The following is a 17,265-nucleotide window of genomic DNA, read 5'->3' on the forward strand; positions in this document are numbered from 1 at the left end:
CAAGACTTGGAGGACCAAACCACCTGCCACAATCATCATCCAAATTTTGCTATAAGTCAGTTTGTTATCACGGGGCAAAAAAAGAGCCCTCAGAACACCTGAGCAGACTTCAAATGATAGCACCTTTCTCAAATTTCAAGAAGTTATCTAATCTCCTCCATCTTTAACCATAATGCAGCTGGAACAAATGTGCCAGTCAAACAGAGCAAAGTGCTCAAACAGAGGGTGTTTCTGTGTTGGAGAAGGCAGAGGGAGGAAACACAGGTGCCCTGTGTCATACCGACCTATTAAACAACACACAGACCCTGAAGGCAGGAAGCTACTATTGACCAGGAGACATCAAGAAAAACGCACCTTTCAAAGCACACACACACACACATACTCACATCTAGCACTATACACACACACGATGAAGGTGGATAAAATCTTCCAGGTATCAGGTACTGCCCTGAGGGAGAGAGCTGACCTGCAGAGGCCAGTGCAGTCAAACATCCGGTCGACAAACACCTCATTCAACATCACACAGACATGTTGATTGTACTGATTTATCCTCGAACTGCACACAGAAGATCAAAGATTATTAGCGAAGGAAGAACAGATGGAAATATTCCTAGAATTTCGTGGAAAGATGAAATGAGATAAAGAAGTTAAACATTCCCGATCAGCTGCGCATGCCGCACTGACCCTCCTGTTTGTCCTGCATCTAAAAAACCACTAAGTCTGTGCCCGAGGAGTGTTGTCAGAGTGTGTGTGTGTGTGTGTGTGTGTGTGTGTGTGTGTGTGTGTGTGTGTGTGTGTGTGTGTGTGGACGGTGAAGGGTAAAAAAGAGGTCATGCATTAAAATGCCCTTAAGCAAGGCACTTGGCTTAACTCTTTCAATGAGAGGCTCCTTTGCTGCTAAAAGCAAAAGGAGCTCTGCTTGTTTGGACTGGGTCTGATTGGCAAATAAAAAGAAAACGTCTGGCCGCGAGAGAAGCTACACTAATGAGTGCTGTCTGGATTAAAAGAAAAAAAATAGGATAAAAAAAAAAGGTAGATGTCTTTCTACAGCGCCTCCTGTTTCTTGTAAAAACAGATTACAGCAATAAAAGAGCTTCACTTGACAATGAAAAAGATAAACTCATGTCAAAAAATATATTGAGTGTGGACGGTGGATAAGAGCATGAGAGGATAAGAGTGGAGTTAATGTATCGGTAAAAAAGGCAAATGAGGTCTGAGTGGAGAAACTAAACTCCTGAAAGGACTGCAGAGAGACTTCAAGGGTCCTGGACGGTGAAAGCCACAGCACAACAGTGACAGTCAAGAGCAAAGGATGAAGACAGAGACGTGGGGAGGGGAGAGACAAAGAAACATTTCAATGGCCAGAGTGGGAGAAATGAAGTGTTAGTGCAAATAAAAAGTAACAAGTAGAGCGTGCAAGGCGTCAGCAGCAGATGGAGAATGTGCATCAGGAGGAGCATTGAGGGCAGAAAATAAAGGTTTGGGATTGATGTGGGTGTGATGTTTATGTTTGCTGGCAGTGTTTCCCAGCGTTTGTGGCTCATATGTAATCCAGTGTGGAGGCTGAGCAATGTTTAAGCCACCTTGTGTATGCAGGGGAGGAGAAAAGCACAAAGAAACGAGCAGAAGACGAAGAAGGGACTTTATGTGTCGGGGGTCTATTTTGGAGTCCATGCTGGATTGGCCCCTAATGATCACAACTTGAGTTCTTGCCTTTTTAATTACCCATCCAGGCCTGACTGAGACGCACAAAGCTCGAGAATGGAGTGGTGCAGATGGAACAAAAACAGGCCAGTTCCTTGGGAAGGATGCCCTCTGAACCCAGCAGCTAATGCAGCCCCTGCTGCTCCAGCCGCTCATTATTGTTCTTGGAGAGGAGGAGAGAGATGGGACTCCAAAAACAAGGCCACCACCATCACCGCTGAAGTCATGGTCCACAGGCCATGTGAGAAGAGCGCCCGCTCGAGAGCTCCTCTGTGACGCCAGCCCCAAACGAGCACCTTCGGCACAGATTGTGGCCCAGAATGTAAACCATTATTAAACATTTCTATTTGAGCCGGAGAAACAAGAGACGCTAATGGCTGCCTCTTGCTGTAACATTTTGTCACAGACTCGAGAGCATCTAGGTTAACCGCGATGGCGTCAGCCCCTCCCACCCCTCTGGAGGTGCGGTGATGGCCCCGGGCCCCTGTCACTCACTTGGCCAATCAGTCACCCTCATCTGCAGAATCTGACTTTATCTTAATGAGCTGTTGTTATTCCTGTGAATGAATGGAGACAGCTTCCATTCAGAAGACAAGTTGGGCATTATCACATGACAGAGGATCCCAAGTTTCCCTAATGTCTGTCTGTCCAGGAGGGGAAAAAGATCTAAATTCACAAAGACCAACAAACAGCTTCAGGTGTAATGAAATGTCCATTTGTTCAGTGCGTTCATCCAATTCGGACCCTCAGACAGGACGGTGTGTCCTCATCCGCATTGTCTGTGCTCTTCATTGTGGTTCCTTTTGTCACATCACATTCCTCTGTGGGAAAAGTAGGTGTGTGTGTGTGTGTGTGTGTGTGTGTGTGTGTGTGTGTGTGTGTGTGTGTGTGTGTGTGTGTGTGTGTGTGTGTGTGTGTGTGTGTGTGTGTGTGTGTTTAGATGTGGGTGTGATGGTTCTAGGCATCCTGCTCTTTTGTTGGTCACACCAGGTTGGCCACTGCTCAACATATCAGCCTGAAAGATCACAAAATAGGACCCGTGCCACTGAGAGCGATCACACACACACACACGCGCACACACACACACACACATACACACACACACACACACACCTTTAATTATTTTATTGGTTAGATTGTCCTCTGATCAGTATTTAAAAACTCTTTCCTCAGTTTCAGCCAGTCACGTCAGAAAAAAAATCTAGGCATGTAACCATGATCAAGATGACCTGCTGAAGTTCAAACTGAGCATCAGAATGGGGGGGTGGGGGGGGTGACTCTGAATGTCGTGTGGTTGTTTGGTCAGAAAAAGAGAAAATACCCAGTGAGTGACAGCTGTCTGATGCGATCATGTCAGTGTGGTCCAGAATCTCTGAGGAATGTTTCCAGCACTTTGTTGAATCTGTGCCACGAAGAATTGATGCAGATCTGAAGGTAAAAGGGGGTTCAGCCTGATATTACCAAAATGTAACTAATGAAGTGGCTGGGGAGTGCATAATGTTTTTTCATGGAGTCAAAACATTGTGTAATTTAATCGTAATTTTTAAAAAATTGAGGAGCTAAAATCTGACACGTTTTGTTTGAGAAAGTACATCTTGTCATCAAACTAACAGAATAAAGGGGGCACACTTTAGTGATCAGTGACAGAAATCCAGCCAGCAAATACACACCAGGTGTCTAGCAATGTTTAACCGTTTTAGGAGGTTACTAATAAAAATCAATTATTATTTAGTGTTAAAATCAAAAATACATTTATGAGATCTATAAGATGGCACAAAACCAGCAAATTAAATATATTACAGTCAAAGATTATTAGATTCAATTTACAGGAAAAACAAACCTCCCACATTTTTCGTTAATCAAATACGTCTGTGTAGGTTCTCAGTCATCCAGGTCATGGTATTCTCTGGAGCTTGAAAAAAGCAACTGGACTTCTTTAGGTTTCTCAAAGATGTTTCACCTCTCATCCGAAAGTATTTCTTGCCTTCATCAGTGTGAAGAACTCAGAAGAACAAAACTGTTCAGAAAATTTTCTAAACATGACGATGAAAAACGGGAGCAGAAGCCAAAAGTGTCTCCAGAATACTGAATAATAAACGTAAGTTATATTTTATTTTGGAAAAAGGACCCTTCATTTGAACAAAATATCAACAACAAATCAACATGTCATACAAATTCTTAAAAAAAAAAAAGTGCAATGAGGATTCTTTAGAAAAACAAGTTCACAACAGACAGGACGACTTTCACAGAGCGATATCCTGTGTTACAGTACCCTCTTGTGGTGTAAAGCATGGTGAAAATATCTGTGCCATTCTGAGTACTGAAAAAAAAAAAGGAACCAGATATTCAAATAAAACTAAATAAATTAGGTCCAGGAGTTTAAGTCGCTCACAAACTAAATCAGGGTCTCCCCTCGGTCCTGAGAGAGTTTGACGGTTATGGATTACCTGAGGTTTATCTTCATAAAAAAGTGCACAAGAGCAATAAGTTGCTAAGGCAGTTTTCAGATGACATTTTGGTGTTTCTTTGTTCTCTGCTTGGTGCTTTGTATCAGTGTTCAGCAGACACGTATGAATTTAAACTTTCAGAGGATAGAAACTGGACGTATCGATCTCTGAGTGAAACCGTTCTCACACCTCTTTGTTAAATCGAGGAATGATGGCCTTGCGATACGTCCGTCTCTCTGAGATGTTTCGTCTGACTTTGACCACTGTCGGAGTCGCCACCTCCAGTTCCAGAGAAGGGCTGGAGTGGGACTTTTTAAGCATGCCTTCCTCATCTTCTTCCTCTCCCAGAGAATCAGCACACACAGCTTTATCAAACAAGTTCAGGTCTGCTGGGTTTAACTCGCCTGTCTTGTTCATGCTCCTCCAGGCCTCCAGCACTTGAATGTAGGTCTCATAGCGACATATCTGTGGAAGTTTGAACCACAGACACATGCTGATCAATGGCTCATAATCATATAAAATCCTGTGTCCATCACAGCCCTCTCCGTCTTACCTCGTGTTGCAGGTACTCTGCTCTGACACGATGCTCCTCCAGATCCCGGGATTTGGCCTTTCTGCCCTCCGGTGCGTTTTGCTCCTGGTACTCGAGGTCCGACTTGAAGGTCTCCAGCATTCTTGCGTGAGACTGCAGCTGACGTTCCTGCACAGGGAACAGACGAGAGGTTTCATGCAAATATAAGCAAACACTGAGGAACAAATCAAAACAACGACAGGGAAGTATTATCAGGTAATTCCCTTTAAAAGACGCCCTAGGCATTATATCTATTGAAATACATATCTGTATGCGAAATGTCTAAAATCCAGGTTCCTTTTAAATAAACGGACTTATATCATCTCATTTTGACATTTTCAATATTCAGATAATCAAAATATTACTGGCAACCTGCATTCTACCTGAAGGCCACCAGATGGCAATAGCTGTAGTTACAAAACACTATCCTGATGAGTTTGTGGGCTCAGCCACTCCTTTTGGATCATAATGAATAAAAAAATTAGGTCTATTTTGTAAGCCTTGGTTATATTATGTTTCAAAATGGAGGATTATCTGTGGTATGCTTATTGGCTAACGACTGAACGAGTGGTTTCATAGTCTCGTACCATCGGGTGTTTTGAAACCAAGATGACAAAGGTGAAAATGCTTATCTTGAAGCTTCAAAACGGAACTTAAGAAACAAGTGGATAACACTGTAGCTACATCCACCCTTTATGCCGGCTGTGGGAGCCACCGGGTCATCCATATTTTATAAATAATTCACTCAAATACACTTTTTCAAAGTTTTAGGTTTTAAAATCTATTTTTTCTAATATTGAAAGATTGCAAGAAGTAATACAGAAGGGTTGATTAAATAAAAAGTAATAATTAAAGGAAACACAAATATAGCCATTAAAAATATCTTAAAATAAATAAAAATATCTAAAAATAAAGTCCTAAATGGTCCTACTCTGTCATTTCTAGTGGCCAGTCTAGCTCAGTCCCATGAGGGTTAATGAAGCGTATCCACAGCAGAAAGCACAAAGTCGTGGTTTGTCGTTAGTAAAAGGAAGTCTGAGTGGACAGTAGAGCTCAGGTCAATGTGTGTACCAGAGTCTGAGCCGACTGCGAGGCGGGGAGAATCGGTCTGCAGAACTTCCTCTGAGAACCGACAGCAGCGGGGAACGGAGGCGACGAGTGAAGGGCCGAGACCAAGTTGATGCGGCTGATCCATGAATTCATCTCCACTTTGGACCTGAGCAGAAAAACAAATGAGTGTTCTGACACAGGCTGCTGGACTCTTTTGCACAAACGTGCATACGCGCACTGGGCTCCGGCCGTGCTGTGACTTACGCGGCCTGTAGGAGAAAAACCCTCCAGTCGGCCGTCTGCAAACGGAAGACGTGCGGCTTCTTGGTGTAATCAGCCGCTGGTTCAGCCAGAGAGTGATGCACGCTCACCACCTCCTCGTTAGTGTGCAAATCCCGTCGATAATCATCCTGCCACACACACAAGAAGGAAAATAAAGACATAAAGAATCATAAAACACAGGAAAATGGTACTCTATTCTGTATGATACACTCTAAAACTGGCATAACTGACCTTCTGTAAGTAAAGGACCATTCCCTTCAGCACTCCATCAAAAGTCTTCCAGCCTCTCTTCCCCCAAGGGGCTGCCACACAGAAACATCCAGTGGTTAGTACCACAACTCATGCAAAGGAGAAGTTAACTTCATTAGAAGTTGCCAAACAATTATTAAAACGTACAGTTCATCTGACCCTTCCTCCTGCAACATAAAAAACATCTGACTATATCACTGAATCACAGTTTAGTTAAACACTTTATTAGTGGCACTTTATTAGTTACACTTTGCTAGTAATGGGCTTGACCCGTTTTCCATTCAGACCTGCCTTAATTCTTTATGGCACAGATTCAACAAGTTTGCTGGAAATATTCCAGCAATTTGCTCCATTCTGAGATCACAGCATTACACAGCTGCTTCGTCATGCTTGCACATCCATGCTGTGACTCTCCCATTCCACCACATCCATCTGACCATTCTCCTCTGACCCCCTGACACAGATGAGGCATTTTCACATAGAGAACTGCTGATCACCAGAGATGGTTGTGGGGGAAAATCCCAGAAGATCAGCAGCTTCTGAAATACTCAGACCACGTTCAAAGTCACATAAATCAATGCTTGGTTTGAACTTCAGCACGTCGTCTTGACCATGTCTACATGTCTAAATGCATTGAGTTGCTGCCATGTGATTGGATGATTAGATATTTGCATTAGCAGTTAACCTGCGTACCTAATAAAGTGGCCAATGACTGTAAAATCTCTACATTGCCTGTATCACTCACTTTGAACTATGAAAGGTAAGAGTTCTGCCTCCTGAGGTTAAACGGTAATTTTGGGGAATGGACTGAAATAAAATCAAATGTTTACAAAATATTCTTAATAATTGAAAATAACTGTACTCATAACTGTGTACATTTATTTCTGTGTATATGTTTGAGTCGATCAGAGTAAAGTTCAGAATTTGTTTTTAGTAGTTCTTATTTTTATTTAGTTTTACGGTTAACTTCAAATTACTTTTAGTTTTAGTTGGTTTCCTGAGCACATTTAGTCATTTCAGTTTAATTTTTATTGTTTAAAATGTTCAGTTTAATTTTTAAGATAAGGCCAGCTGAGATAAGTGTCATGGCCCTGGGCCAGTGGCCCAGTGTTTTGTGTTCTCTTGGTTCTGTTTCAGTTATTTCTCTGATTATGTTTATTAGTTCTCTTTTGTATTCCTCAGTTTATTTCTAGTCCCTTGTGTTTCGCTGTGTCAGGTCTGCGTCTCTGTCCAGTGTCTGTGTGCCAGTTTCCTGTGTCAAGTCTGCATGTACCTTGTTTAGTCACTTCCTGTTTTATTTTGACAGTCTTGTGTTCCCCGTGCTTTGTGTTTAGATTTGCTTCCCCTGGTATTAGTTTCATTTGCTTCACCTGCTGTGCCCTGCTGTTTCCGCTTGCCCTGATTACCTAATGTGTATTTAAGCCCTCAGTTTTCTTCTGTTCTTGTCATTGTCTATGACTTCTGCTACTGTGTGCATGTGTGTGCGCGCATTTAGTTCTGGCACTCGTCCATCCCAGTATAGCCCTGATCTTTTGTTTGTCCTCAATAAACACCTTTTTAGTTAAGTTCAGCCTGTGAGTCCTGCATTTTGGGGTCTTCCTGCTCCTGCCGCACAGCTCGACATGACAATAAGATATACTTTTTTCATCCCAAAAATTTGGAAATTATTGTGTTGCTGCAGCCAAAATACGGGAAACAAACTTCCTCAGTAAACTAAATATATCACAAACCAAAACAGCTCAGAAAGAAATAGCAAAAAACTGCATATTTTTTTATGTTGTAAGTGTTTTATAAAAAAATAAAATTCTATTGTTTTCATTAGTTTTGATGTTAGTCTGGTGATAGACTCCTGCCCCTACAGTGTAATATGAGTGGTATTTGTCAAAGGCAGATTTTAGAAGTACAAAGCAGGGAGGAGTCACCGAGGTGCATAGTGTGTACAAGTCACCAACACTCTGCTCACTCAATAACTGCAAAGCTCCAAACCTCCTCTGGCATTAACATCAGCACAGAAGCTGTACACCAGGAGCTTCATGGCATGGGTTTCCATGGCCGAGCAGCTCCTGTAGGTGTAATGTGTAGGTGGCCCAGTACTTTTGTCCATATAGAGTATCTAATGTTGCAGTCTGAATCTAAGCTGTGCATCTGTGCCGCACTCACTGCGTTTGCCATCGATGTCAGCGTGGAGCTTCCTCTGGAGAAATCCCTGTTTGACCACAACAGCCTTTTTGTCATGAGGAACATCCAGGAAGGGGTTAGCTTTTAAACGCAGTGGCGCATCTTCGCCCTGATCTTCATTCACCACTTTCTTCAGCTCCTCCTCATCACTTTGACATACAATGGAAGAATATGACAGTGAGATCACGTATGAAAATTGAAGATGGCTTGTTGGACGACTGTGTTTATATCGCTTTACTTACACAGCCCATTCCAGCGGTTCGTTCTTTATGGAATTATAAAGACTCTGCAGCATACAAAAAGAGAAAAATCTTCATCATTCAGGATTCAACTTTCCTTGAGGAGCTCTGGAAAAAAACAAAACTGAAAATCAAGGACAGTATTACTTTCAAGAGATCCTTGCTGAAGTTTCCTCCATCATTCATTCCATCCAGGTTTGACACAAACTTCGAAGACGACATGGATTTTCCTACATGCTGTGAACACACAAACACACATGTTTGATTAGCTAACAGAAATCCCGCAGCTTTACAGCAATATGTGAAAACAAAATTAAAAAGAACATCAATCATCTCTTTTAATGCCACAGATCTCTCCTACCTGTCCATGCAAGTCGGTGTTGAGAAGCATTAGGGCACATGTCAGCGCCAACACAGCCCCTGAGGACATAAAAAAAAAAGTGATTGTTGTATTACTGAGCATGACACAACCGCTGCATCTCTGAGCATGACAGAACAGGCTCACCTGAGGAGGAAAAAGAGTTGGGGTTGCACTGATGGAAGCGGCAGGAGAAATGCTGCAGCACGCGCTCTCTCTCCTGCGTCTCTCCTATCAGTACCACCACTTTGAGAAAAGATCTGAGAAGGAAAAACAGAGAGGATATTAAAACGATCAGGAGACCTGCTCTGAACCGCTCAATGTGTTTTAAAGAAGACGTCGGTGCAGGCAATCCAAGCTTCTGCTTTGCTATTCTTACCTCAGGGAATGATCCAGAGTCTGGCTGGTGAAGTCAAAGAATTTCAGGTATTCCTCTCCGACAGCACGGCTGAAGTCATTACTAAACCAAGAAAACAAACAAACAAACAAAAAAAACCTGCATCAACGTTGTCGCCACTTTTTTCATCCGTCACATTCAACTTTAGTTTTATTTCATGGGGAAGGATGTGGTGTGAAAAATAAAATACCAACTTCTTCAGTATGATTGCAAAGCATTAGAACCCCCTCCCCTCCCCTCCACACACACACACACACACACACACACACACACACACACACACACACACACACACACACACAGAGCTGGTATGGCAAGTCAGGTCAATTTAACCCTGTCTAGTGTGGTGTCTGTCGTTGGGGCGTGGCAGTGTTGTGTTTGTCTGTTGCATCAAATTTGGTAGAGTTGCAGTTTATAATTTTTAGTACAGCTTCAGTGACATCAGCATTTAATGACCCACTGTTATTTAAAGGTCTGAACAGGAGAAAATTCAGACCTCACAGAGTGAGTTTAATTTTGTCTCCTCTTCCTTAGAGGCCCACGTTGGACCTTTTGGTCTTATAGTTGTGAAAATGGGCTCATTTATAAAACCATGAAATTTAAAGGGTTAATGTATAAAACCTTTAAACATTGTAAGGGAGAGGATAGAATAAATCAGAAGGTCCTGAGATGGGTTGGAATAAATGAGGCAGTTGTTTCTTTTGAAATTTAAGTGAAATAATTTCAAATATCCAAAATATTCAACAGAGAAATATAAACCAGAGTTCTCACTGACCATCACCAGTCACTCCATGACAAAAAAAAACTTAGATGAAAAGTAGCTTTCTTTTCTTTACATTTTTTTTGTATTAATCATTGTTGGAATTCTTTACATTCTCTAAAAATGTGAAACCTATATACTGAATTGAAAAAATAATTTTTAATATGTGCTTCAGTGTCTACACCTGTCACCAGGTGCCTTATTATCTTAATTTTGCTGGTAGCAAGCATAGATGCATACATATACACTAGTACTGAGTCCAAAATTGAGTTGAAAGTGGCCTTTTCTTTAACTTCACTATTCTTACAGCTATTAGGCTGTTTTCTTATAACAGTAAGCTACTATTAATTTGATGAATTTGCACAAACACAGGTAGGACTCAAAGTGGCCTTTGTGTAAATCTATAAGGTCCAGACATGTTTTGCGGCTCGTTACTGATTTTTTTTGGTTAAAACTGTCTCGTTTGATAATAACACTATACTATGCTATACTATGATTTTATAGTATAAAATCATAGCATAGTGTATTTTTTGTTTATAAAAATACAACAGTGAATGCTTTTGCTTTAAAAAGATGCAAAGATCTCTTTGTCAGAATCTCATTATCTGGATATTTTCTAGTATTTGAAAATGCATGTAGGTAACCTGCAAACAGATGCATCTTGGAGCTCCCTGCAGCAGCACAACAGTTCTCTTCTGCAGCTGCTGCGCTCATAACACCACCAGTTTTGAGTTATTCCAAAAGAAGATTAAAATAATTAAAATCTATAAGTATATATATACTTACTCTTTGTCTAAGTGCTTCACCACATCTCCAGGTTGAATCTCGTCCAGCTTGAACAGCTTTTCGGCGAGAATGCGGGCCTTTTCTCTGTCCACCTCACCACCATTCATAAGAATGGTGGGCTGCTTTCCATTTGCCACTACTGTTTGTAAATCTTCATCCTCAGTAGCCCTAACATCTCCTGCTGGATCTGATGTCTCACCCTGTTTGTCCTCCTGATTTAACTCTTCCTGAGATTCCGTTGCATTCACTGACTGCTTGTCTTCTGACGGCACCGTCTGTTCTTGCTCCTCTGGCTCTCCAGGATCTGCAGCTTCAGTGCAAACAGTCTGCTCCAACTGAGGCGACTCCTCTGGCTGCTCTGCATCTTCAGGTTGGGTTAGCTGGTCTGTCAGTTCCACCTCTGGTGACTCTTCCAGATGCTGTGGTGGTTCTAAGTGGTCCAAGTCCTCAGAGTGCTCCACCTCAGTTTCATGAGACCCCTCTGCTGGCATCTGCTCTGGGTTTTCAGTCACCTCAAGCTGCTCGGACTCAGAGTGTTCAGGCTGCAGTGAAGCCTCTGTGTCCTGCAAAGTTATTTGATCACAGTCTAGTTGCACTAAAGAATTTAAATCCTCCAGTTTTTCAACCATCTCTTGTGAGTTTTCTATTCTCTCTGCATTTTCTGCCTCCTGTAACACTGCTTCTTTGTTATTGTCCACAGCCTCTGGCTGTTCAGGGTCCACTTTTTCTTCTCCATCTTCACACATTTCTAACACTTCAGTCTGACTTGTGAGATCTTCATGTAACCGTTCCAGTATGTCGTCGTCCTCTTCAGCCCTGAACTGCAGGTTTTCCTCCAAAAGCTCTGACGGTGGCAGATCTAGTAGCTTATCTAGGTCTATGGATACTCCACCGTCATCAGTTGGAAGGAGCTCTGCAGGTACCTCCCTACAAAGTGTGGACAAATTTTGAAATGGAGTTAAACACAATAAAACACAATAAAATAAAAACTGCATAAATATTTGGTATGATTAACACGATGGAAGCATCCATAATAAGCAAGGTTTGGACACGTAAAGCAACATTTTTACACCATATTTACTGAATTTTGGTTTTCATGCTAATATTTAGTGTCTCTGTGTGAACGCCGCCAACATTCATACTTTAAATAAAGCTGTTCTTCACAGTGATCCATTTATCTTGATGACTAATGATTAAATGATACAAAACAGAAACATCTAAACGTGGCGGAAATACAGTGTTTTAGCAACCATTAAATGGTATATCACAAAAACCTGGAGGAGGAGACTTTCCATCTTAGAAATATATTTAGTTATCGCCTACGTGCTTTCCCCACTGATTAAAGGAATTATGAAGAAAAATCAAACCATTACATGCGATACCCCTGTTTGATATGAGACAGTCACAGAAATGCATATGTCAGAGCCATTATCTTTATAGTTTGACTACCTAATATTGTAAATTCCCCATTTACTATTAAAAGCAGCATTGAACTATTGATAGAAATTACCATGAACTATATCGCTTCAAACTACACCCACTACATGTTATGTTGCCATGCAACTCCCTGTTGTAGTGGTTAACACATTTGACTTAGAAACAATGGGTCAATAGTTTGAGACCAGAGGAGACACAACCCCAGCCTCAGGGGGTCACAAGCTAGCATACTCCTAGTGCTGGTCCCACTCCTGGACAAATGGGAAGGTTTATGCTTCTATGTCGACTCCTTGAGAAAGACGGAAAAGCTGAAAGTATGATTATGTCAGTTTTTGTTACCTAAATGAAATACAAATGCACGTGTGAATATCAAAAGGACAATAAGCATTTAAGTCCTTCAAAAAGCAAATGTTTTGTTTTGATAAGGATGTCAGAATCCACATGAGGCAAGCAAAACACTGTGTGGCTCCCATCAATGAACAAGGTGTATGACTACACCCTCCTCCGAGGAGACGCCAGAGGAGACCTACGAACCTTTCAAAGTTATTGTGCCAAAATTAAGTCTGTGATCCTTCCAGTATGGACCTAATGCCCCCCACGCCCATATTAAAAATAATGTGATATTTATACTTGAGCTGATATACTGCAACATTCACTGTTTATGACTATCAAAATAATTAAACAACATATATATATATTTTTTATATACTTGTTTTGTTCTGCTTGTTTGTTTTTGAACAAACTCAGTTAGTTGACTAATATATTACTCCTGTGGCAGCTTTTTCCTGATATTATAGTGGAATAGGTGCCAAGGGTGGGGATGGATTGGGGTTTTGTTTACAATGACTGTTTTCTCATATATTTGTTATTTCTCTGAATTCTGATTTGCTTTGATCTTCTGTAATTTGTTATAAAATCTAATAAATAGAATTTAAAAAATAAATAAACAGTATTTTTGATTTGCTACTTTTAATACTGACAAATTCTTCTTGAACTTTATTTACATGTTGTGAACAATGTCAAGTTTGAAATATCTTGTAGAATTACAAGAATTTTTTCTTAAGGTTTTCAGTAATTAGTGTAATAACCCTAAGCTACAGAGGCAGCTTTTTAGAAAGGAACTGCTGATTCAGAGTCAGTCATGATAAAACAATTCTGGCATGCATTCAGCTTCTTCAAATGTCTTTTTGGTTTCAGGGTCAGGCGACAGTATCGATTCAGAGTTTCTGCCTGACTGTATTTCACAGATGATTTATTCATGCTTTTCTCTCTGGGTTAAATGCTAGCACACGTTTCCTGTTCCCCTTTTTTTCAAGCTCATGATACTCACACATTCATCAGACGACTGACACTTTCTTCACAGCAGGATGCATTTGCCTCACTCTGCCCTTCTTCTACCTCGCCCCGCTCCTCGTTCTCTTCCTCAGTCTCTTCCTCAGTCTCATCACCATTTGCTGAAGTTTGCTTTTCCTCTGACTCTCCTGACTGCCCAGTCAGCAGAACACTAGCCTCTTTCTGTTCCTCTTCTAGCTTTAAATTTACAAAGCTGTCCACATCTTCTTCTAAGCCTTCAATCTCCTGAGCAATCTTGATTAGTTCCTCAGTTTCAGCAGGATGTGATGTCACTGAGCGACCCTCCTCTTCTTCCGATTCCGCTCTCGATGAGTCTTCTAGAAGTGTGTGAACATGTTGAAGTTAATTTATAGAAAATATTGTGGAAAGACAAACCAAAACTCATGAATGTTTAACCTCAAACTGAGCAACAAATGGAAAAACACTGGCTATTTAACTCTGAGTGATACATACCGTTATTACTGTCTACCAGCTCATCTTCCTTCCCCCGTGTCTCCAGCTCTTGCACATCTGCAGCATCACATGGCTGGAAATTGCAACACAGGCCACTGAACATTAGTTGTTTGAGAAAAACTTGTGATTGCCAGGGGCTTTAGGAGTAGGACGGTACATGCTGAGCCTCATCTGACCAACATTACATCTACTCTATTCCACCTACCTCTGCTCAACCTACAACAGTAACCCAAAGGCTGAGATGCTGAATCTATGCTCAATGAAGAAAGCGTTAATGACACAGGAAACTGTAGCTGAATGTGCGCACGTTCACTCAGAAAAACAGCTTAACAACCTCCCACCACCTTCTATATATCCTCACCTTAAAAATAAAACTCACCTCAGTGTCACTTCCTGTCCACTCAGGTTCTGAGTTCAGAAGAGGTGAATCAAGCTCATCTTGTTCCTCTCTGTCCCGTAGTTTGAAAGGCTCAGCACTGACATCCTCTTCAGACTCATGAAATGATGGGGAAGTGCTGCCTAAATTTGTCACAGCCCTGCCATCTGTGAAGTCCAGCTCATTGGCTGAGCTGCTGTCAGTCACGAGTGGAGGCTGCTCTGCAGTGGGATCGGGCATGTCCCACTGCACTGTAGCAAAGGAAAGCGGAGGGCTGGTACAGTTGACGTGACACACTGGCCATATCATTTGCTCCCACTGTTCCGCCTCCTCAGAAGTCTCATGTCCCTCTTTTGGGGTGAGACAGACTTGGTCTGACAATATCACAGCCTCCTCTTCTCCATTAATGGACTGTTGACCTAAAGAGTTACATGAGCCATGCAGAGGCTGCTGAAGCAGTGAATCTGTAACAACTGTCAGAGAGGTGCACACGTTTTCCTCCTCCATAAGCGCCTCTCAGTCGTTATCAGTATGTTTGTGGGTTGTGGTGAAAGGTGTTGAATCTGCAGATGTACAAAATGTCTTCTTTGGCCAAATGAAAAACAGTCCCTTTTTAAGGTCCCATCAATGCAAGATACTGAACGCCAGTGTTGCCTTTTGCAGATCTGGAACAAAAAAACAAATTGAAAAAAAATCAGTTACTTTTTAAACTGGGATCTCTTTAAATGCTGCATTTTTAAAAATAAATAAATAAAAAAAAGAAGACCCTCTCCCCCCAGAGGGTGGCTGATAAGCTGACAGACAAAAGAGCCATTCATAAAACTCTGCTATATTTACTTGTAGAGCAACCACCATGATTCAAATGCAAATATTCATTAGTGAAATTACACTCACCACTTGTATGACAACATAATCCAGTTTTTGTCTGTGTTTTTTTTTTTTGTTTTTATCCCATCATGTTCACTTGGCAAGGATCTCAACCGCTTGGTGTGTGTTTGCAGTTATGCAGTGCAACAAGCTTTAAGTGAAATGTCACAGAAGCACACTTGTACTTCCTGCCCACAGAAAATCAGCCAAGCAAGAGAGAGTCAGTGGTAGCGAGAATTGAGAATCGAGGCCTAGGGTGGGGTTGAGGGGTTGTATCTGGCGAGCAGTTTAACTGTCTGCGTCCTGCATTTATCGTTTTATCGCCACATCGCACTGTGACCCTGGCTTATGGATAAAGCTGCGTCTCGACTTTAATTCGATGCATGTTATCCACACAAACAAAGGGTGTCTCTCCTGTCAACACCAAGGCCAGCGGCAGTAAAACACCAACTGTCTTTGGACTGTTGGAGGAATAGTATTATTCAACTATTATAATGTAATCTATATCTATGTCTCCCTCTCTCGCTGAAAGATGCTTTTTTCTCAGAAAGTTTCTGTCTATCTTCATTATTTTATTCACGTCATGTAACCAACATCCGGGGATAGACATTGACCACATTTCCTGTGTGGGTGCTCACTTCTCAGTTCCTGTCAGCATGCAGCAAGCACTACATTAGAGGAGGTAACAAAGAGAATAATCTCTAAATGAATCACACTATGATTGAAAACAAAATGCATAAAATCCATTTTTTAAATTTCTCTGGGCAATAAGAAAAATGAATTTCACCCCTTGAACAACAACACAGTTAATTTCAATGTCTCACTGATCCTTGACAAACTACTGTTTCATACAACAACAGTTATGCACCAGATAATCTGCAGCAGCATTGTTGATGATAAAAACCTTACCAGTAATCCCCATATGACTGTGAAGCTTTGCAGAAAGACTCCTGACTCTAATAAAAAAGAAAACAAGAATAAAACAGGACCGTTTCAGCCAAAACATTTAGATATATTCTAAGATGACTGTGCTGTGATCACAAGCAACTGCTTAGAGTGCATGGGCATATACTCAGCACATTACATGCTGAGGAGATGGTTAACACAAATTAAAGGAGAAGTATAAATGGTAGCAAAAAAAATCATGCTGGAGAGAAAAAGAAGAACATAGCCACTCTGTGTAAAGTAAAAGTTGTGAGATGGTTTAATAATAGCACTCAGAGGCATAAATATGAAACCAATCTCATTATAGGAAGAATATTTTCAAATGTGAAGCATGACTTACCCCCCTCCAGGCTCTTTAAAGCGACATCATATGATCAGCCAGCTCGTTAGGTCTTAAGTCTTGTGGAAGGAAAGGCAAACTACTGTTATACCGGGTTTATACCACTCATTCACAGAAACTGTCACACTCCACACACAAAGAAGGCTGCAAGTAACCCTCAGATGACTGTGTACAAACCAGCTGTGTATAGCAAACAACCCTCATATCCACCTGGCAGCCTCTAAGTGTAGGTTACAAGTCCAGGTCTGGACTGGCTGCTTCTTCTTCATGTTTCCTGTCCATTTTGAATAGATCAAGCTGGTGATTATGTCTCTGTCTTTTCTTGCCTCTCAACAGCAAGTCAGAGGAGGGGAAGGAGGAAAAGAGGTGGTAAATGGGAGCAACAAAGAGGAAGAAAAGGTACATTGTGATTGGCAGATGACTCAGGAACTAAAAAGACACCTGAGAGGCCCGGCCCCCGCCCACTGGCCCAA

At 41.5% G+C, this 17,265-nt stretch overlaps 1 protein-coding gene across 3 annotated transcripts; it reads right to left on the minus strand.

The window, feature by feature from the left end:
- Positions 1-3,764: 3,764 nt before the first annotated feature.
- Positions 3,765-17,104, minus strand: LOC115789296 (PH and SEC7 domain-containing protein 4). 3 transcript variants are annotated; one of them, XM_030742650.1, is made up of 18 exons: positions 17,003-17,104; positions 16,793-16,851; positions 16,417-16,463; positions 14,644-15,305; positions 14,265-14,337; positions 13,789-14,128; positions 11,022-11,948; positions 9,458-9,538; positions 9,226-9,338; positions 9,082-9,140; positions 8,868-8,957; positions 8,724-8,767; positions 8,464-8,630; positions 6,286-6,356; positions 6,037-6,182; positions 5,794-5,938; positions 4,705-4,851; positions 3,765-4,616 (listed from the first exon to the last, which is right to left on the minus strand). In XM_030742650.1, exons 4-18 carry the CDS (start codon positions 15,145-15,147, stop codon positions 4,335-4,337), a joined length of 3,189 nt encoding a protein of 1,062 aa, XP_030598510.1. In that variant the 5' UTR covers positions 15,148-15,305; positions 16,417-16,463; positions 16,793-16,851; positions 17,003-17,104; the 3' UTR covers positions 3,765-4,334. The 3 variants fall into 3 exon arrangements, with proteins under 3 accessions (XP_030598510.1, XP_030598511.1, XP_030598509.1); XM_030742651.1 differs by lacking the exons at positions 16,417-16,463; positions 16,793-16,851; positions 17,003-17,104 and adding an exon at positions 15,535-15,651 and having other exon boundaries at positions 13,789-14,125; XM_030742649.1 differs by lacking the exons at positions 16,417-16,463; positions 16,793-16,851; positions 17,003-17,104 and adding an exon at positions 15,535-15,651.
- Between the last annotated feature and the right edge of the window lie 161 nt (positions 17,105-17,265).

This window comes from Archocentrus centrarchus, chromosome 12, assembly GCF_007364275.1.
Source record: "Archocentrus centrarchus isolate MPI-CPG fArcCen1 chromosome 12, fArcCen1, whole genome shotgun sequence".
Classification (NCBI taxonomy): domain Eukaryota; kingdom Metazoa; phylum Chordata; class Actinopteri; order Cichliformes; family Cichlidae; genus Archocentrus; species Archocentrus centrarchus.